This window comes from Oncorhynchus keta, chromosome 11 (genome assembly GCF_023373465.1).
Source record: "Oncorhynchus keta strain PuntledgeMale-10-30-2019 chromosome 11, Oket_V2, whole genome shotgun sequence".
NCBI classification, from domain to species: domain Eukaryota; kingdom Metazoa; phylum Chordata; class Actinopteri; order Salmoniformes; family Salmonidae; genus Oncorhynchus; species Oncorhynchus keta.
The window spans coordinates 33,145,710-33,170,707 of NC_068431.1; the positions used below are offsets into that span (position 1 = coordinate 33,145,710).

The 24,998-nt window shown below is 47.5% G+C and overlaps 1 protein-coding gene and 2 long non-coding RNA genes across 5 annotated transcripts in view; 2 read left to right on the top strand and 1 right to left on the bottom strand.

Moving 5' to 3' along the window:
• LOC118375299 (mediator of RNA polymerase II transcription subunit 13-like) overlaps positions 1-24,998 on the top strand; it is a 140,566-nt gene that overhangs the window by 90,876 nt on the left and 24,692 nt on the right. For all 3 annotated transcript variants that reach the window (XM_052457016.1, XM_052457018.1, XM_052457019.1), the window contains exons 9-15: positions 6,662-7,423; positions 8,843-9,059; positions 18,195-18,225; positions 19,206-19,327; positions 20,097-20,187; positions 21,301-21,512; positions 21,740-21,948. In XM_052457016.1, the coding sequence (XP_052312976.1) occupies positions 6,662-7,423; positions 8,843-9,059; positions 18,195-18,225; positions 19,206-19,327; positions 20,097-20,187; positions 21,301-21,512; positions 21,740-21,948 (1,644 nt within the window). The remainder of the gene's footprint in view (positions 1-6,661; positions 7,424-8,842; positions 9,060-18,194; positions 18,226-19,205; positions 19,328-20,096; positions 20,188-21,300; positions 21,513-21,739; positions 21,949-24,998) is intronic.
• LOC127906162 (uncharacterized) lies at positions 1,771-3,179 on the top strand. Its single transcript, XR_008060491.1, has 3 exons — positions 1,771-2,195; positions 2,276-2,515; positions 2,676-3,179. It is a non-coding gene; the product is annotated as an uncharacterized LOC127906162 (long non-coding RNA).
• LOC127906161 (uncharacterized) lies at positions 5,446-6,055 on the bottom strand. The gene is made up of 3 exons (XR_008060490.1): positions 5,827-6,055; positions 5,603-5,698; positions 5,446-5,570 (listed from the first exon to the last, which is right to left on the bottom strand). It is a non-coding gene; the product is annotated as an uncharacterized LOC127906161 (long non-coding RNA).

Genomic DNA, 24,998 nt, shown 5'->3' on the forward strand with positions numbered 1-24,998 from the left:
GTTTATGCCATTGCCTGCTCTCTGTGTCTTTGAGAACCGCACTTTTCACTCCATCCTTGCTGTGTGTGCGTGTGAGAGATTTTCTTTGACATCTGTTGGGAGAAATGACTGATTTACAGTTCACGAGGGTTACCTAGTCACACATATGAAGTTTTGAAAAGATCTGACCTTTTAACCCATGGAAACTGCCACTGTGACACCATTAAAGGCACTTCCGGTTGGCACAGGAAGCTATAAATAAATTCATATCATGATTGGGGTATGCCTTTACAGAATCCTGAGTTTTAAGTCTTTACGTTAAGAACTGAGTTATTTACGGAGGGTTTAGTGAGTGTGTGTTATTTCAGAAAATCATAGAAAATCACAGAAATCTCGCAGAGCTCCGCAGCACACTTTAAAAGATTCGTAAGAACAACCTGCAACTGGATCTGTAACCGTTGAAAAAAAAACACCTATCCGTGAACATCACCAAGGTGTCGTTGTACGATTTCTCTTAAATGACGATAGATAAATGGCTGGTTCTTTTTTTATTGACACCGGAGGCTCCTTGACTTTGACGTGAAGTGGAAAAATAATTTCTCTATTTTCATTTTGGACCTTTAATCCCAGATAAATGGCCATAACTCAAAAACCGTTGAGGCCTAGACGCCATCTTGTTCGGGGCCAACTGCCCATTATGCCGCCCCTACGCTCACCGAGTTTCGGCTTCTAAATATTTTCAGTTTTCGAGATAAGGCCCCGTCGTGAATCGTGATGTTTTGTAGCAATAGCCATATGATTGCTTATGCCCTCTTGTGGGAATTTCCGGGACATGGGAAAAATGACATAAATCTTATTATTTTTGTAAAACGGAAACCGAATGTCCGACAACGTTCATTTGATGACTTCCTGGTAGGTCCGGCCCTGCCGCTCGGCCCGACGCCGTCCGCGAATTTTACAAACGATTTCGGACGTCTAGTAAGGGACCGTACATTTGCAATATGGACTTTCTCACTAACCATACAGGTACTGCCGAATTCTTCCCTTAATGTATGGAGGGAACCTCGAGGAGGGGTTCTCTAACTCTTTGGGGCTTGGGACCGCTGTTGTGATAGCAAATTAATTAATTATGAGACCCCTCATAATCAGAACACACCTCGAGTGAGAGAAAAATAGCATACAAGTAGTTCTACGATGACTTTGGCAGTGCATGACTGGATGAACCAAGTCTCTGGAAGGAACATTTTAAAGGCCCATCTCTGAGCATTGGATCATTTTCTTTTCAGTTTTCAAGCACATTTCCTGCAATTCTACATTTTTGGGTTGTTGCAGCTTTAAAGTTAATTCAAAATAATTGAAAAGGAATATACCAATATCCCTGTGAGCTTCCCAGGTCTGTTGTCCTGTGTTTTGTATATATTTCCAAACTATGAGGTTGGAATAATACTGTGAAATTGTGAAAATTATGATAATGCCCTTTTAGGTAAGAGCAGTTTGAAAAGACAGCCTGAAATGTCTGCCTGTTTTGGTGGGAGTGAGTTCTGACCTTCTATGGTGACATCATTTTTTAAAATAGACCAATAAGAAAAAGACTCTGCCAATAAAAGCACATGTTCAGTTTTCCCCTCCCCACAAACAACTCTGAGACGGTTCTTACTTGAGAAATTGCTATTTTCTAAGAAGCTATTTTTATTTATCTTTGACCATTTGAATTGAAAACAATCACAGTAAGGTACTTAATTGTTACCCAGATTTGATATTGAGATTTTAAAAAATGGCTGCATTGGACCTTAATGAACATAAATTGTAGATAATAATATTACATTGTGTTGTATTGAACCCTCTAAACTTATTCCACAGATCCCTTGGCCAAAATGGGTTTAATATGTTGTTGTTAGTAATATTCATGAAAACAAATGAAATGTAAAGAAAGAAAGAAAAACAACTTTGAGAATCCCTGACCGAGAGTACTGGAGGTGACATTGGAAAGGGAATTCCTGACCGAGAGTACTGGAGGTGACATTGGAAAGGGAATCCCTGACCGAGAGTACTGGAGGTGACATTGGAAAGGGAATCCCTGACCGAGAGTACTGGAGGTGACATTGGAAAGGGAATCCCTGACCGAGAGTACTGGAGGTGACATTGGAAAGGGAATCCCTGACCGAGAGTACTGGAGGTGACATTGGAAAGGGAATCCCTGACCGAGAGTACTGGAGGTGACATTGGAAAGGGAATTCCTGACCGAGAGTACTGGAGGTGACATTGGAAAGGGAATTCCTGACCGAGAGTACTGGAGGTGACATTGGAAAGGGAATCCCTGACCGAGAGTACTGGAGGTGACATTGGAAAGGGAATCCCTGACCGAGAGTACTGGAGGTGACATTGGAAAGGGAATCCCTGACCGAGAGTACTGGAGGTGACATTGGAAAGGGAATCCCTGACCGAGAGTACTGGAGGTGACATTGGAAAGGGAATCCCTGACCGAGAGTACTGGAGGTGACATTGGAAAGGGAATCCCTGACCGAGAGTACTGGAGGTGACATTGGAAACGGAATCCCTGACCGAGAGTACTGGAGGTGACATTGGAAAGGGAATCCCTGACCGAGAGTACTGGAGGTGACATTGGAAAGGGAATTCCTGACCGAGAGTACTGGAGGTGACATTGGAAAGGGAATTCCTGACCCAGAGTACTGGAGGTGACATTGGAAAGGGAATCCCTGACCGAGAGTACTGGAGGTGACATTGGAAAGGGAATCCCTGACCGAGAGTACTGGAGGTGACATTGGAAAGGGAATCCCTGACCGAGAGTACTGGAGGTGACATTGGAAAGGGAATCCCTGACCGAGAGTACTGGAGGTGACATTGGAAAGGGAATCCCTGACCGAGAGTACTGGAGGTGACATTGGAAAGGGAATTCCTGACCGAGAGTACTGGAGGTGACAATGGAAAGGGAATCCCTGACCGAGAGTACTGGAGGTGACATTGGAAAGGGAATCCCTGACCGAGAGTACTGGAGGTGACATTGGAAAGGGAATTCCTGACCGAGAGTACTGGAGGTGACATTGGAAAGGGAATCCCTGACCGAGAGTACTGGAGGTGACATTGGAAAGGGAATTCCTGACCGAGAGTACTGGAGGTGACATTGGAAAGGGAATCCCTGACCGAGAGTACTGGAGGTGACATTGGAAAGGGAATCCCTGACCGAGAGTACTGGAGTTGACATTGGAAAGGGAATCCCTGACCGAGAGTACTGGAGGTGACATTGGAAAGGGAATCCCTGACCGAGAGTACTGGAGGTGACATTGGAAAGGGAATCCCTGACCGAGAGTACTGGAGGTGACATTGGAAAGGGAATTCCTGTGTGTGCAGCACAAATTCTAATGGCTATCGGCTTGGCTGCAGGAATATGTGTGTGTGTGTGTGTGTGTTATTGTTTACCCACTCTGCATATTGTTTTTGCTGCGTCTTGCTGCTCTCTGCCTGCTGACAGTTAAGCAGCCCGGTTATATTATAATCCTGTGTAGTAGTGGGAAGGACAACAGCTACCTCCCTCCCTCAACATGCTGCCTGCTCCACAACCATAAGAGTAGCCTGTGGTTACCGTGCTGACAGACCACCAGCCAAATAACATCCAGGTGCCCCCTCTAGCAGAGTTGACCCTGAGTTGACCCCCCTCATCACGCTCCTCCCCCCACAGCCACTAGCCAGTGTCAGCCTGACTTTAGATTTATTGCTCCTCGGCAGTGGTGTAAAGTACTTAAATAAAAATACTTTAAAGTACTGCTAAAGTCGTTTTTTAGTGTATCTGTACTTTATTTTAAAATGTATATTTCTGGTAACTTTGACTTTTACTTCACCACATCCCTAAAGAAAATAATGTACTTTTTACTCCATACATTTTCCCTGACATCCAAAAGTACTAGTTACATTTTGAATGCTTAGCAGGACAGGACAATTGTCCAATTCACACTCTTATAGACAAAATCCCTGGTCAACCCTACTGCCTCTGATCTGACAGACGAACTAAACACAAATACTTCATTTGTAAATGATGTCTGAGTGTTTGAGTATGCCCCTGACCATTTGTAAATAATGGTTTGCTTAATATAAGGAATTTGAAATTATTTATACTTTTACTTTTGATACTTAAGAATATTTTAGCAATTACATTTACTTTTGTTACTTAAGTATATTTAAAACTAAAGACTTGTAGTATTTTACTGAGTGACTTTCACTTTTACTTGAGTCATTTTCTATTAAGGTATCTTTACTTTTACTCAAGTATGACAATTGGGTACTTTTTCCACCACTGCTCCTCGGTCTCCTTACAGTGAAACATGAGGTAACTTAGTAGCTGCCTCTCCCTGGGCCTAAACTGGGGACAGTGTGTGTGTTTGAGTGTTGACAGCAGAGGTGGTGGTGGTATGCACTGGGCCAGGGTCAGCAGTAACAGGCAGGCTGGTTAGCAGGGGAGCTTGACTGGTCACGACGCGACACACAGGATGGTCACAGAGGTGCCAGGCCAGGTGTCTGACAGGGCAGCCTAGATAGCTTTGGGGGCCTACGGGCTGGGGACCACCACAACACATTCCAGACATTTTAAACCCAACCAGAAACAGGTCTCCTTCCAATCTGGGTCATGTTCATTAGGTCACACACGCTTCACTCAGTTTTCTCCCCAATAAACACAGCCTTTGGGGAATGCTCTATTCTAGTGGGTGTGAGCTAGACAAGATTCATGGTTTTGGTTGTGGTTAGGAGGCCAATCGAGTGCAGAATAATAACATCAGTTTAAGATGTTTGTTAGAGTAGCATCAGCATAACATGAGGAGTTTATTATATTTGAGAGGAATTCATTTGTTTATTTTACAATGGCAAGAAAAAGTATGTGAACCCTTTGGAATTACCTGAATTTCTGCATAAATTAGTCATACAATGTCACAACAATAGACACACACAGTGTGCTTAAAATAATAACACACAAATTATTGTATTTTTCTTGTATATTTTGATACATATATATTTTGATACATAATTTAAACATTCACAGTGTAGGTTGGAAAAAGTATGTGAACCACTAGGCTAATGACTTCTTCAAAAGCTAATTGGAGTCAGGGCTCAACTAACCTGGAGTCCAATCATTGAGACGAGATTAGAGATGTTAACATCTCACCTGGTTTTTCCACCGAGCTACTTGCAAAATATTCTGCGGACAGATTAAACTAAAGTTGAGTTGATTGGAAGGAACACACAACACTATGTCTGGAGAGGTACAGGCACAGCTCATCCCAACTGTAAAGTATGGTGGAGGGAGCATCATGGTTTGGGGCTGCTTTGCAGCTTGTTATCATCAACGGAAAAATTACTTCCCAAGTTTATCAAGACAGTTTGCAGGAGAATGTTAGGAGAATGTTAGGCTGATGAAACAGGACAACCACACACAACACAGAAGTAAATCAACATCAGAATGGCTTCAATAGAAGAAAATACCCTTCTGGAGTGGCCCAATCAGAGTCCTGACCTCAACCTGAGTGGCCCAGTCAGAGTCCTGACCTCAACCTGAGTGGCCCAGTCAGAGTCCTGACCTCAACCTGAGTGGCCCAGTCAGAGTCCTGACATCAACCTGAGTGGCCCAGTCAGAGTCCTGACCTCAACCTGAGTGGCCCAGTCAGAGTCCTGACCTCAACCTGAGTGGCCCAGTCAGAGTCCTGACCTCAACCTGAGTGGCCCAGTCAGAGTCCTGACATCAACCTGAGTTGCCCAGTCAGAGTCCTGACCTCAACCTGAGTGGCCCAGTCAGAGTCCTGACCTCAACCTGAGTGGCCCAGTCAGAGTCCTGACATCAACCTGAGTGGCCCAGTCAGAGTCCTGACCTCAACCTGAGTGGCCCAGTCAGAGTCCTGACCTCAACCTGAGTGGCCCAGTCAGAGTCCTGACCTCAACCTGAGTGGCCCAGTCAGAGTCCTGACCTCAACCCGATTGAGATGCTGTGGAATGACCTCGAGAGCGGTTCACATCAGACACCCCCAGAATATTACTGAACTGAAACAGTTTTATAAAGAGGAGTGGTCCAAAATTCCTCCTGACCGTTCTGTAGGTCTGATCCGCAACTACAGGAAACGTTTGGTTGAGGTTATTGTTGCCAAAGGAGGGTCAACCAGTTATGAAATCCAAAGGTTCACATGCTTTTTCCATCCTGCACTGTGAATGTTTACATGGTGTGTTCAGTAAAGACATGAAAACGTATAATTGCCAGATTGGTCATTTGACTGGTTACATTGACTTTTAACACAAAACAATTGGGAAAGTAGGAAGTGAAAGATCTACAGTTGACTATATGTAATTGGGAATAAATATAATGAATGTGTTTCATACTATTTGCTCAATATAAATCTGCATTAAATATGTATGCAATATAAATCTACGTTAAATATATTTTCAGTATAAATCAGCATTAAATATGAATTCAGTATAAATGTATAAATCTCATACACCTGACTTTGAGTCCTAATTTAAATGTTCTGTAGATCAGTTTGTTCTTGGTAATTGCTTGAAGTAGATCATTGTTGCCTCTCAACACTGTTTATTGAGCTAATGAATGCACAACCTTAACACAGGTGAACGAATGGCATTATTGTTTGTCTTGCAGTGAGACATGTAAATGACATGCTTTCTCTTCCAGGCATAAAGCCCTGAAACAGCGAGGTGGTGGTACCCCGGGCCAGCCCCAGTCAGCATGCCAGCCCACCCACACCCAGCCACCCACCAAGCACAAGACTGGAGGTGACAAGCCAGAGAAGAGCGACAAGCAGACCAAGAGGCCACAGACACCCTTCCACCACCGCAGCGCCGCCTGCGATGACGTTACCATGGAGACGAAGGCGGCAGGCCAGAGGCTTGCCATGAGGGCCCAGCAGGAGGGGGGTCGCTTCCCTAGCCTCCACCCTACCGACGGTGTCACCAAGACCCCCCAGCGGCACGACGGAGGGGTGGGTAGTGCCGGTGGTTCCTCAGAGATGACAGGTTCCCCTCAGCCCCCTCCCCTCAGCCCCCACCCCTGTGAGCGCGACAGAGGAGAGGAGACGGGTGACGGCTCTTTAAAGAACCCCTCCACCCCCCACAGCCAACACTTCTACCAGCCACCCCCGGAGCCCTGCCTGGCGGAACAGAAGGGTGGCGTCGGGGACCACCGTGGACTGGATGGCCTGGCACACCACTTCCACCACCACCACACGGCCTACCCACCCGATCCCCTGGAGCCCACTGTGTACGTAAGCTCTGCAGTCAACCTGGAGGAGGACGGCTCCCCAGCGCCATGGAGGTTCTTCAACCTGCCCAGGAGGAAAGAGGCCGTAATACCAACGCCAACGCTGCCTTGGGACAAGCTGAGGGAAAGGGAGAGAGACGAGGCCTCGGGAGGACAGGAGGTGGTGTCTGTCACTGAGTGAGTGTCTATCCCTGTTCATTCATTCATTCTTATCTCCCCATTGATTTAACCATTCAACACCCACTGTTGCCCATAGAGGGTGCTAGAGGCCCCCAGCCATTTACTGACTCACTGGTCAGCCATCCAACCCTCCCTCCCTTCCCATCACCCCCTTTGGCACACAGACAGAAGGGCCCCTTTTTGAGTACCTCCAACATTCTAGAAAATAAAAGTGATTGAAAGAGCAGTGATGCACAACCGGGCCTCCCATCCCTCCCTCCCTCTCCCTCCCTCCATCCATCCCTCCCTCCCCGCCCCTGCCTTAGAATGTTCTGTGGTGGCGCTGAGCACACACAGCATGTTAATCTCTCGCTATGTGCCCTTTTGACATCATACATCACTAATGTGCATGGCCAGCACTGCAGCAGAGACTGGAGAGAGCTTATTGATCCCCCCCAACACACACACACACACACACACACACACACACACACACACACACGCACACACGCACACACGCACACACACACACACACACACACACACACACACACACACACACACACACACACACACACACACACACACACACACACACACACACACAGGGCGCCAGAGATGGAGGGATAGAGGTAGGGTTATATAAATAAATGGATCCATCTGTCTACGCCCTCTCTATCATAACTCCCCCTGCTTCCTTCCTCTCCACCCTGAACACGCCTTGATGTCAGAGCCGAGGTGTCGCTTCACTGAGAGAGGGAGACGATAGAAGTGGACTCGAGGGAGCAGAGAGAAAGGGATGTGGAGGGAGAGAGGGATGCAAAGAGTGACAGAGGCTGAGACGGACTAGGATCGGTGTGCAGGAGAGCAGGCAGGCAGGCTAGCTGTCCGGCAGGCCGAGCAGTGGCGGTCTTGGGAATTATCGGAGGGGTTATACAATTTCAGGGATGGATGCTGGACAGTGCCATAGGCAGGGCTATGGACAGCAGGGCTATTCTGGTGCGGAGAGTAATCCTGGTGGCCGTGAAGCAGCTCTAAATGGCTGCTAATCTCTGGCCGGGGCTACTGCGCACTGTCACCTCGCATCACAGCCGAGCCGGACAGAGGGAGGGAGAGAAGGGACCTCCCCCTCAGAGGGGCCCAGCAGTGCTCATTTAGTCTAGTAACATCGGAACAACAACATCAACAACTAGAACACAGGCCCATAGTCATAGGAAAGTTTATTCACAGATTACGTTGAAAAAGAGACATGCATAGCAACAGATTAAAATGTCCTCATGCTCTACCTCCCCAAAATGTTGATAGATGATCTGCACAGCCATATAGGCCTAAACAAACAGTATAACTGCATCCCACTCTGTTATCAGTAAACTGTACTATGTGGCCCTGTTTATCATAATGAATATTCTGTCCCCTCACTGTGTCTCCTGTTCCCAGACTGATGGCCACATCTAATCGGCCTCTGAAGGTGTCGGAGGAGCGCGTGCAGATGTACATTCAGCGGAGGAACCAGTACCTGGCCGCCGCCATCACCGACGACGACCACGAGCCTGAGGTGGACCCGTACGCCTTCGAGGACGGGGACGTCAAGTTCTCCTTCTCCGACAAGAAGGACAAGACGGGTGGCGAACGCCAGCCCGGGAAGAAACACAAGGTAGGGCTAAATGTACAACTTGATCAACTGGGGGCGGCGGCAGGCAGGCTAGCGGTAAAGAGTAACTGAAAGGTTGCTGGTTTGAATCCCCGAGCCGACTAGGCACAAAAAAGCTATCCTGTAGTCGCTTTGGATAAGAGCGCCTGCTAAGAGACTAAAATTGTACTTGTAACTGGGGCGGCTGAGGCAAATCCTTTCCTCCCCTCGCTGCTGACTCCCAACTTGCCACTGTTGTGATGCCCTTTAGGGTCAGGAAGTAGGAAGAGTTCGGTTTAGGGTCACAAGATAAGGCGTCAGCAACCCTGCACTGTAAATGTGTCACTAGCTGTATTCTGCCCTCGTTTCCACAAAATATACTGCTCAGGAAGCCAGCTCCAGCTCCCTTTGTTATCCCAGCAAAGATATGCCAAAATAGTTTGACTCTGTAATTTCTCATTTTGTTTAGTTTTGTATATTCTATCTGTCCCATCTCTCGCTCTACTAGTCTGTGGGCTCACTCGCTCTACTAGCCTGTGGGCTCAGTCTCGCTCTACTAGCCTGTGGGCTCAGTCTCGCTCTACTAGCCTGTGGGCTCAGTCTCGCTCTACTAGCCTGTGGGCTCAGTCTCGCTCTACTAGCCTGTGGGCTCAGTCTCGCTCTACTAGTCTGTGGGCTCAGTCTCGCTCTACTAGCCTGTGGGCTCAGTCTCCGTCTACTAGCCTGTGGGCTCAGTCTCGCTCTACTAGCCTGTGGGCTCAGTCTCGCTATACTAGCCTGTGGGCTCAGTCTCGCTCTACTAGCCTGTGGGCTCAGTCTCGCTCTACTAGCCTGTGGGCTCAGTCTCGCTCTACTAGTCTGTGGGCTCAGTCTCGCTCTACTAGCCTGTGGGCTCAGTCTCCGTCTACTAGCCTGTGGGCTCAGTCTCGCTCTACTAGCCTGTGGGCTCAGTCTCACTATACTAGCCTGTGGGCTCAGTCTCGCTATACTAGTCTGTGGGCTCAGTCTCGCTCTACTAGCCTGTGGGCTCAGTCTCGCTCTACTAGCCTGTGGGCTCAGTCTCGCTCTACTAGCCTGTGGGCTCAGTCTCGCTCTACTAGCCTGTGGGCTCAGTCTCGCTCTACTAGCCTGTGGGCTCAGTCTCGCTCTACTAGTCTGTGGGCTCAGTCTCGCTCTACTAGCCTGTGGGCTCAGTCTCCCTCTACTAGCCTGTGGGCTCAGTCTCGCTCTACTAGCCTGTGGGCTCAGTCTTGCTCTACTAGCCTGTGGGCTCAGTCTCGCTATACTAGCCTGTGGGCTCAGTCTTGTTCTACTAGCCTGTGGGCTCAGTCTCCATCTACTAACCTGTGGGCTCAGTCTCGCTCTACTAGCCTGTGGGCTCAGTCTTGTCTTAATATTGTTTCTCTCTGTTTCTAAACCTGGACCACCTGTTAGCTGTGGAAACGCCGTCAGCACGAGGGGGAGGACAGGGGGGAGAGCGTGGGAATGAGAGTGAGCTGCCTGGCAGTCAGCCTCCCTGGCCCTGCCTGCTTCCCTGCCTGTCTGCCTGTGAGGATGCATGTCTGCAGCAGGATGGCGTGGAGGAGGAGGGATGTGCGAGGCTGGCTGGGGCTTTAACAGGCCAATAAACCTGGCTCACTGAACCGTGCATTTTTAAAATAGCTTTTTTGTTTTATTTCACAAGGGCTGCTGAGATATTTTTTTTTCTCCGTTCTGTGTGTGTAGTGGTGTGCTATGTGTGTGTGTGGTATTGTACTGTGTGTGTTTGGTATTGTACTGTGTGTGTGTGGTATTGTACTGTGTGTGTGTGGTATTGTACTGTGTGTGTGTGGTATTGTACTGTGTGTGTTTGGTATTGTACTGTGTGTGTGTGGTATTGTACTGTGTGTGTGTGGTATTGTACTGTGTGTGTGTGGTATTGTACTGTGTGTGTGTGGTATTGTACTGTGTGTGTGTGTGGTATTGTACTGTGTGTGTGTGTGTGTGTGTGTGGTATTGTACTGTGTGTGTGTGGTATTGTACTGTGTGTGTGTGTGGTATTGTACTGTGTGTGTGTGGTATTTTACTGTGTGTGTGTGGTATTGTACTGTGTGTGTGTGTGTGTGTGTGTGTGTGTGTGTGTGTGTGTGTGTGTGTGTGTGTGTGTGTGTGTGTGTGGTATTGTACTGTGTGTGTGTGTGTGGTATTGTACTGTGTGTGTGTGTGTGGTATTGTACTGTGTGAGTGTGTGGTATTGTACTGTGTGTGTGTGGTATTGTACTGTGTGTGTGTGGTATTGTACTGTGTGTGTGTGGTATTGTACTGTGTGTGTGTGGTATTGTACTGTGTGTGTGTGTGGTATTGTACTGTGTGTGTGTGTGTGTGGTATTGTACTGTGTGTGTGTGGTATTGTTCTGTGTGTGTGTGTGGTATTGTACTGTGTGTGTGTGGTATTGTACTGTGTGTGTGTGGTATTGTACTGTGTGTGTGTGTGTGTGGTATTGTACTGTGTGTGTGTGTGTGTGTGTGTGTGTGTGGTATTGTACTGTGTGTGTGTGTGTGGTATTGTACTGTGTGTGTGTGTGTGGTATTGTACTGTGTGTGTGTGTGTGTGTGGTATTGTACTGTGTGAGTGTGTGGTATTGTACTGTGTGTGTGTGTGGTATTGTTCTGTGTGTGTGTGTGTGTGGTATTGTACTGTGTGTGTGTGGTATTGTACTGTGTGTGTGGTATTGTACTGTGTGTGTGTGGTATTGTACTGTGTGTGTGTGTGTGTGGTATTGTACTGTGTGTGTGTGTGTGTGGTATTGTACTGTGTGTGTGTGGTATTGTACTGTGTGTGTGGTATTGTACTGTGTGTGTGTGTGGTATTGTACTGTGTGTGTGTGTGTGTGTGGTATTGTACTGTGTGTGTGTGTGTGTGTGGTATTGTACTGTGTGTGTGTGTGTGTGGTATTGTACTGTGTGTGTGTGTGTGGTATTGTACTGTGTGAGTGTGTGGTATTGTACTGTGTGTGTGTGTGGTATTGTACTGTGTGTGTGTGTGTGTGGTTTTGTGCTGTGTGTGTGTGTGTGTGTGTGGTTTTGTATTGTGTGTGTGTGTGTGTGTGTTATTGTAGTGTGTGTGTGTGTGGTATTGTACTGTGTGTGTGTGTGGTATTGTTCTGTGTGTGTGTGTGTGTGTGTGGTATTGTACTGTGTGTGTGTGTGTGTGGTATTGTACTGTGTGTGTGTGGTATTGTACTGTGTGTGTGGTATTGTATTGTGTGTGTGTGTGGTATTGTACTGTGTGTGTGTGTGTGGTATTGTACTGTGTGTGTGTGTGTGTGTGGTATTTTACTGTGTGTGTGTGTGTGTGGTATTGTACTGTGTGTGTGTGTGTGGTATTGTACTGTGTGAGTGTGTGGTATTGTACTGTGTGTGTGTGTGGTATTGTACTGTGTGTGTGTGTGTGTGGTATTGTACTGTGTGTGTGTGTGTGTGTGTGGTATTGTACTGTGTGTGTGTGTGTGTGTGGTATTGTACTGTGTGTGTGTGTGGTATTGTAGTGTGTGTGTGTGTGGTATTGTACTGTGTGTGTGTGTGTGTGGTATTGTACTGTGTGTGTGTGTGTGTGGTATTGTACTGTGTGTGTGTGTGGTATTGTACTGTGTGTGTGTGTGTGTGTGGTATTGTACTGTGTGCGGTTACTGCTGCGCTGCTTCTATACAGGAGGTCCCCCAGTGGCCACTATGTGCAGTGTAGCCACAGCCTGCTGTGCCCTCAGTGTGTGTGTGTGTGTGTGTGTGTGTGTGTGTGTGTGTGTGTGTGTGTGTGTGTGTGTGTGTGTGTGTGTGTGTGTGTGTGTGTGTGTGTGTGTGTGTGTGTGTGTGTGTGTGTGTGTGTGTGTGCGTCCGTGCGTGCGTGCGTGCGTGCGTGTGTGTGTGTGTGTGTTACTTCAGCTACCTCCTCCCCCCTGGGTCATGCTTCACACTCCATTGATTATACTGCAAAGTGACAGCAAATCTTTTGTGCACTTTTATGTGTGTGTTCATGAGTGGGTGCGGGCCACAGACTTTCTAGATAGTATTATTTGCCAAATGAGTTTATGTTCCCCACCCCCTGAGTTGACTGTGTGTGTTCAGGAGGTTGGCATGCTGGCAAAGCTCCAAACGTTCTGTAGTTGAACCCCTAGAAACTCCTGCCAATGTAATAATATAGCACACTCACATAGCAGGAAAGGCAAGTCACTGGTGCTACTGTGGGGCACAATATGAACACCACACTGACTGCCATGTCACTGGTGCTACTGTGGGGCACAATATGAACACCACACTGACTGCCATGTCACTGGTGCTACTGTGGGGCACAATATGAACACCACACTGACTGCCATGTCACTGGTGCTACTGTGGGGCACAATATGAACACCACACTGACTGGCATGTCACTGGTGCTACTGTGGGGCACAATATGAACACCACACTGGCTGCCATGTCACTAGTGCTACTGTAGGGCACAATATGAACACCACACTGACTGCCATGTCACTGGTGCTACACTGTGGGGCACAATATGAACACCACACTGACTGCCATGTCACTAGTGCTACTGTAGGGCACAATATGAACACCACACTGACTGCCATGTCACTGGTGCTACTGTGGGGCACAATATGAACACCACACTGACTGCCATGTCACTGGTGCTACACTGTGGGGCACAATATGAACACCACACTGACTGCCATGTCACTGGTGCTACACTGTAGGGCACAATATGAACACCACACTGACTGCCATGTCACTGGTGCTACTGTAGGACACAATATGAACACCACACTGACTGCCATGTCACTAGTGCTACTGTAGGGCACAATATGAACACCACACTGACTGCCATGTCACTAGTGCTACTGTAGGGCACAATATGAACACCACACTGACTGGCATGTCACTAGTGCTACTGTAGGGCACAATATGAACACCACACTGACTGCCATGTCACTGGTGCTACACTGTGGGGCACAATATGAACACCACACTGACTGCCATGTCACTGGTGCTACTGTGGGGCACAATATGAACACCACACTGACTGCCATGTCACTAGTGCTACTGTAGGGCACAATATGAACACCACACTGACTGCCATGTCACTGGTGCTACTGTAGGACACAATATGAACACCACACTGACTGCCATGTCACTAGTGCTACTGTGGGGCACAATATGAACACCACACTGACTGGCATGTCACTAGTGCTACTGTAGGGCACAATATGAACACCACACTGACTGCCATGTCACTAGTGCTACTGTAGGGCACAATATGAACACCACACTGACTGCCATGTCACTAGTGCTACTGTAGGGCACAATATGAACACCACACTGACTGCCATGTCACTAGTGCTACTGTAGGGCACAATATGAACACCACACTGACTGCCATGTCACTAGTGCTACTGTAGGGCACAATATGAACACCACACTGACTGCCATGTCACTAGTGCTACTGTAGGGCACAATATGAACACCACACTGACTGCCATGTCACTGGTGCTACTGTAGGACACAATATGAACACCACACTGACTGCCATGTCACTAGTGCTACTGTGGGGCACAATATGAACACCACACTGACTGGCATGTCACTAGTGCTACTGTAGGGCACAATATGAACACCACACTGACTGCCATGTCACTAGTGCTACTGTAGGGCACAATATGAACACCACACTGACTGCCATGTCACTGGTGCTACACTGTGGGGCACAATATGAACACCACACTGACTGCCATGTCACTGGTGCTACTGTGGGGCACAATATGAACACCACACTGACTGCCATGTCACTAGTGCTACTGTAGGGCACAATATGAACACCACACTGACTGCCATGTCACTGGTGCTACTGTAGGACACAATATGAACACCACACTGACTGCCATGTCACTAGTGCTACTGTGGGGCACAATATGAACACCACACTGACTGGCATGTCACTAGTGCTACTGTAGGGCACAATATGAACACCACACTGACTGCCATGTCACTAGTGCTACTGTAGGGCACAATATGAACACCACACTGACTGCCATGTCACTAGTGCTACTGTAGGGCACAATATGAACACCACACTGACTGCCATGTCACTAGTGCTACTGTAGGGCACAATATGAACACCACACTGACTGCCATGTCACTAGTGCTACTGTAGGGCACAATATGAACACCACACTGACTGCCATGTCACTAGTGCTACTGTAGGGCACAATATGAACACCACACTGACTGCCATGTCACTGGTGCTACTGTAGGACACAATATGAACACCACACTGACTGCCATGTCACTAGTGCTACTGTGGGGCACAATATGAACACCACACTGACTGGCATGTCACTAGTGCTACTGTAGGGCACAATATGAACACCACACTGACTGCCATGTCACTAGTGCTACTGTAGGGCACAATATGAACACCACACTGACTGCCATGTCACTGGTGCTTCCGCGTTCGCATTATTTGGTGAGAGAGAGAGAGAGAGAGAGAGAGAGAGAGAGAGAGAGAAAATATATATATTCCCTCAGCCCCTTGTGTTTGTTCATATTTGCTCGCACAGTATGTGTCTGCCTGCCATGTGCATGGAGGCCCCATCATAAGAGGCCCTATCACAGAGAGATATTGACAAAGTGTAGTGGCATTAGGGCTCCCTCCCAGGCGGCCATGGCATTTCTCCCATACACTGGGAGCCTTGTCTGGAAATCTCATTAGTACAGAGTCGTTCGTTCCCCTCGTCTCTTTATTCTCTCTGCATTTTTTGAAGTGTGCCAAAAATAAACGTGCTCTCCACTGAGACTGAGAGCAGCCCAGCTCTCAGGGGCTGGAGGCACCTGTGTACTTTCTACAGTACTTTCTCTTATGTTATTTACTTTGTGTTTATTGTATTATTTTCTTTGCAGTTTCATATAGACTATCTGCTATTGCCTTTTATCCATTATCAATATAATTGTATTGTTTGATCAGCTGTATCCTATTGGTTTTGTTTCTTTGCATTTGTTTTGTGCACAATATTGATCTCTCTCTTTGTCTGTGTTTCTCTCTCTGTCTCTCTCTCTATCTCTCTGTGTTTCTCTCTGTCTGTCTCTCTCCCTCTATCTGTATCTCTCTTTGTTTCTCTCTCTCTGTCTGTCTCTCTCTATCTCTCTGTGTTTCTCTCTCTGTCGCTCTCCCTCTATCTGTATCTCTCTGTGTTTCTCTCTCTGTCTCTCTCCCTCTATCTGTATCTCTCTGTGTTTCTCTCTCTGTCTCTCTCCCTCTATCTGTATCTCTCTGTGTTTCTCTCTCTGTCGCTCTCCCTCTATCTGTATCTCTCTGTGTTTCTCTCTCTGTCTCTCTCCCTCTATCTGTATCTCTCTGTGTTTCTCTCTCTGTCGCTCTCCCTCTATCTGTATCTCTCTGTGTTTCTCTCTCTGTCTCTCTCCCTCTATCTGTATCTCTCTGTGTTTCTCTCTCTGTCTCTCTCCCTCTATCTGTATCTCTCTGTGTTTCTCTCTCTGTCTCTCTCCCTCTATCTGTATCTCTCTGTGTTTCTCTCTCTGTCGCTCTCCCTCTATCTGTATCTCTCTGTGTTTCTCTCTCTGTCTCTCTCCCTCTATCTGTATCTCTCTGTGTTTCTCTCTCTGTCGCTCTCCCTCTATCTGTATCTCTCTGTGTTTCTCTCTCTGTCTCTCTCCCTCTATCTGTATCTCTCTGTGTTTCTCTCTCTGTCTCTCTCCCTCTATCTGTATCTCTCTGTGTTTCTCTCTCTGTCTCTCTCCCTCTATCTGTATCTCTCTGTGTTTCTCTCTCTGTCTCTCTCCCTCTATCTGTATCTCTCTTTGTTTCTCTCTCTGTCTGTCTCTCTCTATCTCTCTGTGTTTCTCTCTCTGTCTCTCTCCCTCTATCTGTATCTCTCTGTGTTTCTCTCTCTGTCTCTCTCCCTCTATCTGTATCTCTCTTTGTTTCTCTCTCTCTGTCTGTCTCTCTCTATCTCTCTGTGTTTCTCTCTCTGTCTCTCTCTGTGTTTCTCTCTGTCTCTCTCTCTTTGTGTTTCTCTCTGTCTCTCTCTCTCTGTGTTTCTCTCTGTCTCTCTTTGTGTTTCTCTCTGTCTCTCTCTGTCTCTCTCTCTGTGTTTCTCTCTCTCTGTGTTTCTCTCTCTCTCTGTGTTTCTCTCTCTCTGTCTCTCTCTGTGTTTCTCTCTCTCTGTCTCTCTTTGTGTTTTGTTTCTCTCTGTCTCTCTCTGTCTCTCTCTCTCTGTGTTTCTCTCTCTCTTTGTGTTTCTCTCTGTCTCTCTCTCTGTGTTTCTCTCTGTCTCTCTCTCTCTCTCTCTGTTTCTCTCTGTCTCTCTCTCTTTGTGTTTCTCTGTCTCTCTCTGTGTTTCTCGCTGTCTCTCTCTCTTTGTGTTTCTCTCTGTCTCTCTCTCTCTCTTTGTTTTTCTCTCTGTCTCTCTCTGTGTTTCTCTCTGTCCCTCTCTGTGTTTCTCTCTGTCTCTCTCTGTGTTTCTCTCTGTCCCTCTCTGTGTTTCTCTCTGTCTCTCTCTGTGTTTCTCTCTGTCTCTCTCTGTGTTTCTCTCTGTCTCTGTGTTTCTCTCTGTCTCTCTGTGTGTTTCTCTCTGTCTCTCTCTCTCTGTGTTTCTCTCTCTCTCTCTTTGTTTTTCTCTCTGTCTCTCTCTCTTTGTTTTTCTCTCTGTCTCTCTCTCTTTGTTTTTCTCTCTGTCGCTCTCTCTCTTTGTTTTTCTCTCTGTCTCTCTCTCTCTTTGTTTTTCTCTGTCTCTCTCTTTGTTTTTCTCTCTGTCTCTCGCTTTGTTTTTCTCTCTGTCTCTCTCTCTGTCTCTCTTTGTTTTTCTCTCTGTCTCTCTCTCTCTCTCTCTTTGTTTTTCTCTCTGTCTCTCTCTTTGTTTTTCTCTCTGTCTCTCTCTCTCTTTGTTTTTCTCTCTGTCTCTCTCTCTTTGTTTTTTTTTCTCTCTGTCTCTCTCTCTCTTTGTTTTTCTCTCTGTCTCTCTCTCTCTTTGTTTTTCTCTCTGTCTCTCTCTCTCTTTGTTTTTCTCTCTGTCTCTCTCTCTCTTTGTTTTTCTCTCTGTCTCTCTCTCTCTTTGTTTTTCTCTCTGTCTCTCTCTCTCTCTCTCTCTCTTTGTTTTTCTCTCTCTCGCAGGGGGAGGATGGAGCAGCAGGTCCATCAGATGGTAAGGATCCTGTCTGTCTTTGCTGTACTGTGCAACTCTAGGCTCTGTTAGATGACAGGGACATGGCTGTCATTACCTGGGTCAATTACCTGAGTGACAGCATTGCAGCCTTTAGTTTGACTTACTGGGGGAGGACAGATAATGTAATTACATGCACGAGCACAAAACACCACATCTGTCATTTTAGTCCCGTCCGAATCTGCCACGTCGGTATTTATTACTTGGCGGGAAGGCTATTATTCCAGCTCCAAGAACCTATTGTTTTTCTGCAAACTCCCAGGTCCTCTGATAAAGCCTGTGCAAATCCTCATCCCTGTGTTTTGAGGGAGTTGACAGAGTTGAACAGGTGCTGGACCCAGTTTGGGTAAGAACATGGAAACAAATAGATGCTTAACACAAAGTGCTGCACGTAGCCTACAGATGAACGGTCTGGTTTGTCACATAACTTCCATAGTGCCTTTTTCTCTTGTGAAAGATTCAGCGGATGATATTGTGCAAATTCATTTATAAATTACAGTGCATGGATCTAATTGATATTTTTAAAAATTCAACGGAAAGCCAAACTATCTGTAGAGAAGTTGAATACTAGTCCTGAGCTTATGGTAGCCTTGGATGATGGGGTGAAGCCATTCTGTAGCTTACCACCTGTCTGTCATAGGCTTCTCTCAGCAACAGTAAATGCAATAAGTCAGTCTCAGCCAGAATAGTGTGGGGTATCCATAGCTCATACTGCATATCAATCTTAATGACCGTCTTATCTAGATCCCTCAGGCATGTAGGTGCATTACTACGTTTCATTGACTTGATTCAGAGCATTCTCACATGTTTACTGTTGAATGCAGCCTCAGGAATAGGGCCTCTTGTAAGACTGACAGCCTCTGATGTTGAGGGATACAGTATATGGGAGTTTTAGAGAGCCTGAGCTAGAGGTGGGTTATTTACCTAGCCCTGGTGTTTGTTGTTCCTCTACCCCCGTCCAGACGCAGCACGGGAAGCAGCAAACGCACGCACTGCGTCCACTAGCCTAATCCACGAGACCGACCTGGCCGTGTCCATCAACGACCTTGACAACCTCTTCAACTCCGATGAGGACGAGCTCACGGTCAGTATGGGGCCTGTGTGTGTGTGTGTGTGTGTGTGTGTGTGTGTGTGTGTGTGTGTGTGTGTGTGTGTGTGTGTGTGTGTGTGTGTGTGTGTGTGTGTGTGTGTGTGTGTGTGTGTGTGTGTGTGACGAGCATGAACCCGCGGTCAGTGGGACCTGCCAGCACTACAGCCTGGCCGCTGCACTAAACCACAATGAATATCCCATTAGCTACAGTACCGCTTGGCAAGTGTTTGTGTGTGTGTGTTGGTGAGACAGAATGCTGCATACGTGCAGTACCTCAACGGCTGTGGTTAACACGTCATCCTACAACACATTGCAGTGTAAAAGTCTGTTTACACAGGCAGACCAATTCTGATCTGTTGTCCAATTATTGGCAAAAGATTTGATCTGATTGGTCAAAAGACCAATTAGTGACAAAAATATCAAAATTGGGTTACCTGTGTAAACGCAGCCATAGTGGCTTAGATTCAGAAAATATTTTCCCAGCCCCAAAGATGGATATGGTGGCTTCCAAAGTGCTCTGTTCTGACTCTGGCCCCCACAGAACAGAGTAGTCACAGTCCAAACCCTTCTGTGCTCTGCTCTCTCTGGTGACTAGGTGGCTGGGTACCAATCGTGCAACAATACACTGAGAAGTGCAATGTCACCGCTGGGTTACCGCCTGCCAACAGGGTTCCCCAACCCATCATTGCAGGGGCTTTTTGTGTTTTTGTGAATAAACTTGTATGTGTTGAATCTTATTATTGCCATGTGTTATATTCAACAGCCTGGTTCCAGACGTGCGGTGAATGGAACAGATAATACATTTGGCACCAAGGAACCAAAGCCAGCCCCTCTGGACCCAGTCTCCTGCATCAGTAAGACTGCTTCTCACTGCTTTAGACAGAGCTATGGGTGTAAGGACTCACCATCCATGATATCAGAATCATAGTTTTAACCGTGATTTGAGGCTATACAGTGTTTGTAAAACATTGGCATAAAACAAGCTTATATTTTGGGTTCTGATGGGGGTACGACAGTTGAATCCAGCTCATGAGGCATTTCTAAGTTATATTCAGTGTGTATATATCATTCATTTATACGTCCAAAAATGGATGTAGCAATCACAGATTGCTGCTTAAAAGGCCTAAGGATGATACAGTGAAAATGTGCTCGAGGCAACTCAAACCCATGCAGAAACTCATCATATAACACTTGGAAAGCACACGTTGTTCATACTCATTCATTCACGAATGAAGCATGAAGCTTCTTCAGTCACTCGTCTCAGCACACGTTTGCATTCCAGGATCTTTATGTATCAGGCATCTCAGTAGGAGTGCCGATCTAATATCATGTTCATAATAATCTTATCAGTGGAGGCTGCTGAGGTGAGGATGGCTCATAATAATGGACATATGGAAACCATGTGTTTGATGTTGGTGATAATATTACATTTATTCCGCTCCTGAATTTACAATGTGCCCGTCCTCCCCAATTAAGGTGCCACCAACCTCCTGTGAATCTTATTAATTATGATCCAAAAGGCAAAATGTATCCTAGATCAGCACTCCTACTCTGAGAAAGGTGATACATACAGCCCCAAAAATATGTTGTTTACCTATGCTGCTCCCCCTTGTGGTGATAACAGTTGTAACAACAGTCACTGGCTGGCTGAGTGGCCCTGCTCTCCTCCAAACAGACAGCTCTGTGCCCTGGGGCAGGAACAAGTGCCTCATTATCTACCTCTCTATGTGACCAGTCTATAGCTTTGTATGTGAAACAAGGTGCTTGTTGCCTCAGCACTTAGACTGTTGAGCCTCGACTGCCTTTTGAGACTTCAGATCTTCAGTTGTTGTTGTCACTGAATGGGAACCTTGATTTATCTCTAGTTTCTCACGGCCTCTCTCTTCTGCCCCTCTCTCTATCTCTCTCTCCATCTCTCTCTTTCCATCTCGCTCTCGCTCCACTTACCGCCCGTCTCTCTCCTACAGGCTCGGCAGACCTGCACCAGATGTTCCCCACTCCCCCCAGCCTGGAGCAGCACATCATGGGCTACTCCCCCATGAACATGGGCAGTAAGGAATACGGCAGCATCGAGGCTGGACATGGCATGACCAACCTGGACGGTGCCTCGTCCCTTGGGGGACACTTCAAGATTGAAGTGGAAGAGGGCTACTGCAGCCCCAAGCCACAGGAAATCAAGGTGGGTTTTTGGGCCCTAAATTGAAACTTGATCCCCTATTTGACCATGCTTAGGAGTCATGGATAATTCTTCTGCATGGCCTAACTGTCTTTGTCCTAACTGTGTAGTTTACATAAAGATGAATGTCAAATGAAAAAAGAAATCTAAGTCATATCAGTGTAGCAGCCATTGGACTAGTCGGTGTACATATCGGACATGGTCTCATCCTCCCTGGCTCTTCCCCTCAGGACTTCTCGTTTGTATACAAGCCGGAGCTGTGCCAGGCATTTGTGGGCTGCTCCATGTTTGCCCCCATGAAGACCCTGCCCAGCCAGTGTCTGCCCCCCATCAAGCTGCCAGAGGAGTGCATCTACAGGCCCAGCTGGACAACAGTGGGCAAACTGGAAATGCTCAACAACCCCCATGTGCCTTCCATGGCCTACCTCAACAAAGACAGGTAAACACCTGCCATTGCATTGGTGTGTGGCTGTGCATTTTAATTGTCTGATATAGTAAATCGAATCAATCAATCTCTATATGAACCACTCATGACCAGGGATAGGAGTTTTTCCTGACTGCTAGGGCAAGCTGACTGTCTCAGGACACTCTCCTCCTGAAGCCTACGGAACCAATGGATATTTTTCCAGCTGCTCCGAGGGTTCTTTACAATTTGTAATGTTTATCTGTGCTGAAGTGTACTTTAGACTTACAGGATATAGGCATACAAACACACACACACACACACACACACACACACACACACACACACACACACACACACACACACACACACACACACACACACACACACACACACACACACACACACACACACACACACACACACACACACACACACACACATTCAGGGCTTATCCCTCTACCCTCCGAGGAGCCTGTTCCATTCCTCATGCATGGCTGATTAATGCAGAGGAGAGGAGTGTAGAGAGGATTGTGATTGATACAGAGGAGAGGAGAGGAGAGGAGAGGAGAGGAGAGGAGAGGAGAGGAGAGAGCATGGTGATTGATACAGAGGAGAGGAGAGGAGAGAGAGCATGGTGATTGATACAGAGGAGAGGAGAGGAGAGAGAGCATGGTGATTGATACAGAGGAGAGGAGAGGAGAGAGAGCATGGTGATTGATACAGAGGAGAGGAGAGGAGAGAGAGCATGGTGATTGATACAGAGGAGAGGAGAGGAGAGGAGAGAGAGCATGGTGATTGATACAGAGGAGAGGAGAGGAGAGGAGAGAGAGCATGGTGATTGATACAGAGGAGAGGAGAGAGAGCATGGTGATTGATACAGAGGAGAGGAGAGGAGAGGAGAGAGAGCATGGTGATTGATACAGAGGAGAGGAGAGGAGAGAGAGCATGGTGATTGATACAGAGGAGAGGAGAGGAGAGGAGAGGAGAGAGCATGGTGATTGATACAGAGGAGAGGAGAGGAGAGAGAGCATGGTGATTGATACAGAGGAGAGGAGAGGAGAGGAGAGGAGAGGAGAGTAGAGAGGAGAGGAGAGGAGAGAGAGCATGGTGATTGATGGAGAGGAGAGAGAGAGCATGGTGATTGATGGAGAGGAGCGGAGAGGAGAGACAGAGCATGGTGATTGATACAGAGGAGAGGAGCGGAGAGTAGAGAGGAGCGGAGAGGAGAGTAGAGAGGAGAGGAGAGAGAGAGCATGGTGATTGATACAGAGGAGAGGAGCGGAGCGGAGAGGAGAGTAGAGAGGAGAGGAGAGAGAGAGAGCATGGTGATTGATACAGACGAGAGGAGAGGAGAGGAGCGGAGAGGAGAGTAGAGAGGAGAGGAGAGAGAGAGCATGGTGATTGATACAGAGGAGAGGAGAGGCGAGGAGAGGAGAGGAGAGGAGAGGAGAGGAGAGGAGAGGAGAGACAGAGCATGGTGATTGATACAGAGGAGAGGAGAGGAGAGGAGAGGAGAGGAGAGGAGAGGAGAGGAGAGGAGAGAGGGGAGACAGAGCATGGTGATTGATACAGAGGAGAGGAGAGTAGAGAGGAGAGGAGAGGAGAGGAGAGGAGAGGAGAGGAGAGGAGAGGAGAGAGGAGAGGAGAGGAGAGGAGAGAGAGCATGGTGATTGATACAGAGGAGAGGAGAGGAGAGGAGAGGAGAGGAGAGGAGAGAGAGCATGGTGATTGATGGAGAGGAGAGAGAGAGCATGGTGATTGATGGAGAGGAGAGGAGAGTAGAGAGGAGAGGAGAGGAGAGACAGAGCATGGTGATTGATACAGAGGAGAGGAGAGTAGAGAAGAGAGGAGAGAGAGAGCATGGTGATTGATACAGAGGAGAGGAGAGGAGCGGAGAGGAGAGTAGAGTAGAGAGGAGAGGAGAGGAGAGAGAGAGCATGGTGATTGATACAGAGGAGAGGAGAGGAGCGGTGCGCAGAGGAGAGTAGAGAGGAGAGGAGAGGAGAGACAGAGCATGGTGATTGATACAGAGGAGAGGAGAGAGGAGAGGAGAGACAGAGCATGGTGATTAATACAGAGGAGAGGAGAGTAGAGAGGAGAGAGAGAGCATGGTGATTGATACGGAGAGGAGAGTAGAGAGGAGAGACAGAGCATGGTGATTGATACAGAGGAGAGGAGAGGAGCGGAGAGGAGAGTAGAGAGGGGAGACAGAGCATGGTGATTGATACAGAGGAGAGGAGAGTAGAGAGGAGAGGAGAGGAGAGGAGAGGAGAGTAGAGAGGAGAGGAGAGGAGAGGAGAGGAGAGGAGAGGAGAGGAGAGACAGAGCATGGTGATTGATACAGAGGAGAGGAGAGGAGAGGAGCGGAGAGGAGAGGAGAGTAGAGAGGAGAGGAGAGGAGAGGAGAGGAGAGAGAGAGCATGGTGATTGATACAGAGGAGAGGAGAGGAGTGGAGAGGAGAGTAGAGGAGAGAGAGAGCATGGTGATTGATACAGAGGAGAGGAGCGGAGAGGAGAGTAGAGAGGAGAGGAGAGGAGAGACAGAGCATGGTGATTGATACAGAGGAGCAGAGAGGAGAGTAGAGAGGAGAGGAGAGAGAGAGCATGGTGATTGATACAGAGGAGAGGAGAGGAGTGGAGAGGAGAGTAGAGGAGAGAGAGAGCATGGTGATTGATACAGAGGAGAGGAGCGGAGAGGAGAGTAGAGAGGAGAGGAGAGGAGAGAGAGAGCATGGTGATTGATACAGAGGAGAGAAGAGGAGAGTAGAGAGGAGAGGAGAGACAGAGCATGGTGATTGATACAAAGCAGAGGAGAGGAGTGTAGAGAGCGTGGTGATTGATACAGAGTAGAGGAGAGGAGAGGGCATGGTTGATTGATACAGAGGAGAGGACAGGAGAGGAGAGGGTAGAGGGTGGTGTAGAGTGGTATAGAGGGTGGTGTAGAGTGGTATAGAGGGCGGTGTAGAGTGGTATAGAGGGTGGTGTAGAGTGGTATAGAGGGCGGTGTAGAGTGGTATAGAGGGTGGTGTAGAGTGGTATAGAGGGCGGTGTAGAGTATTGCCCGAACAGATCCACAAATGATG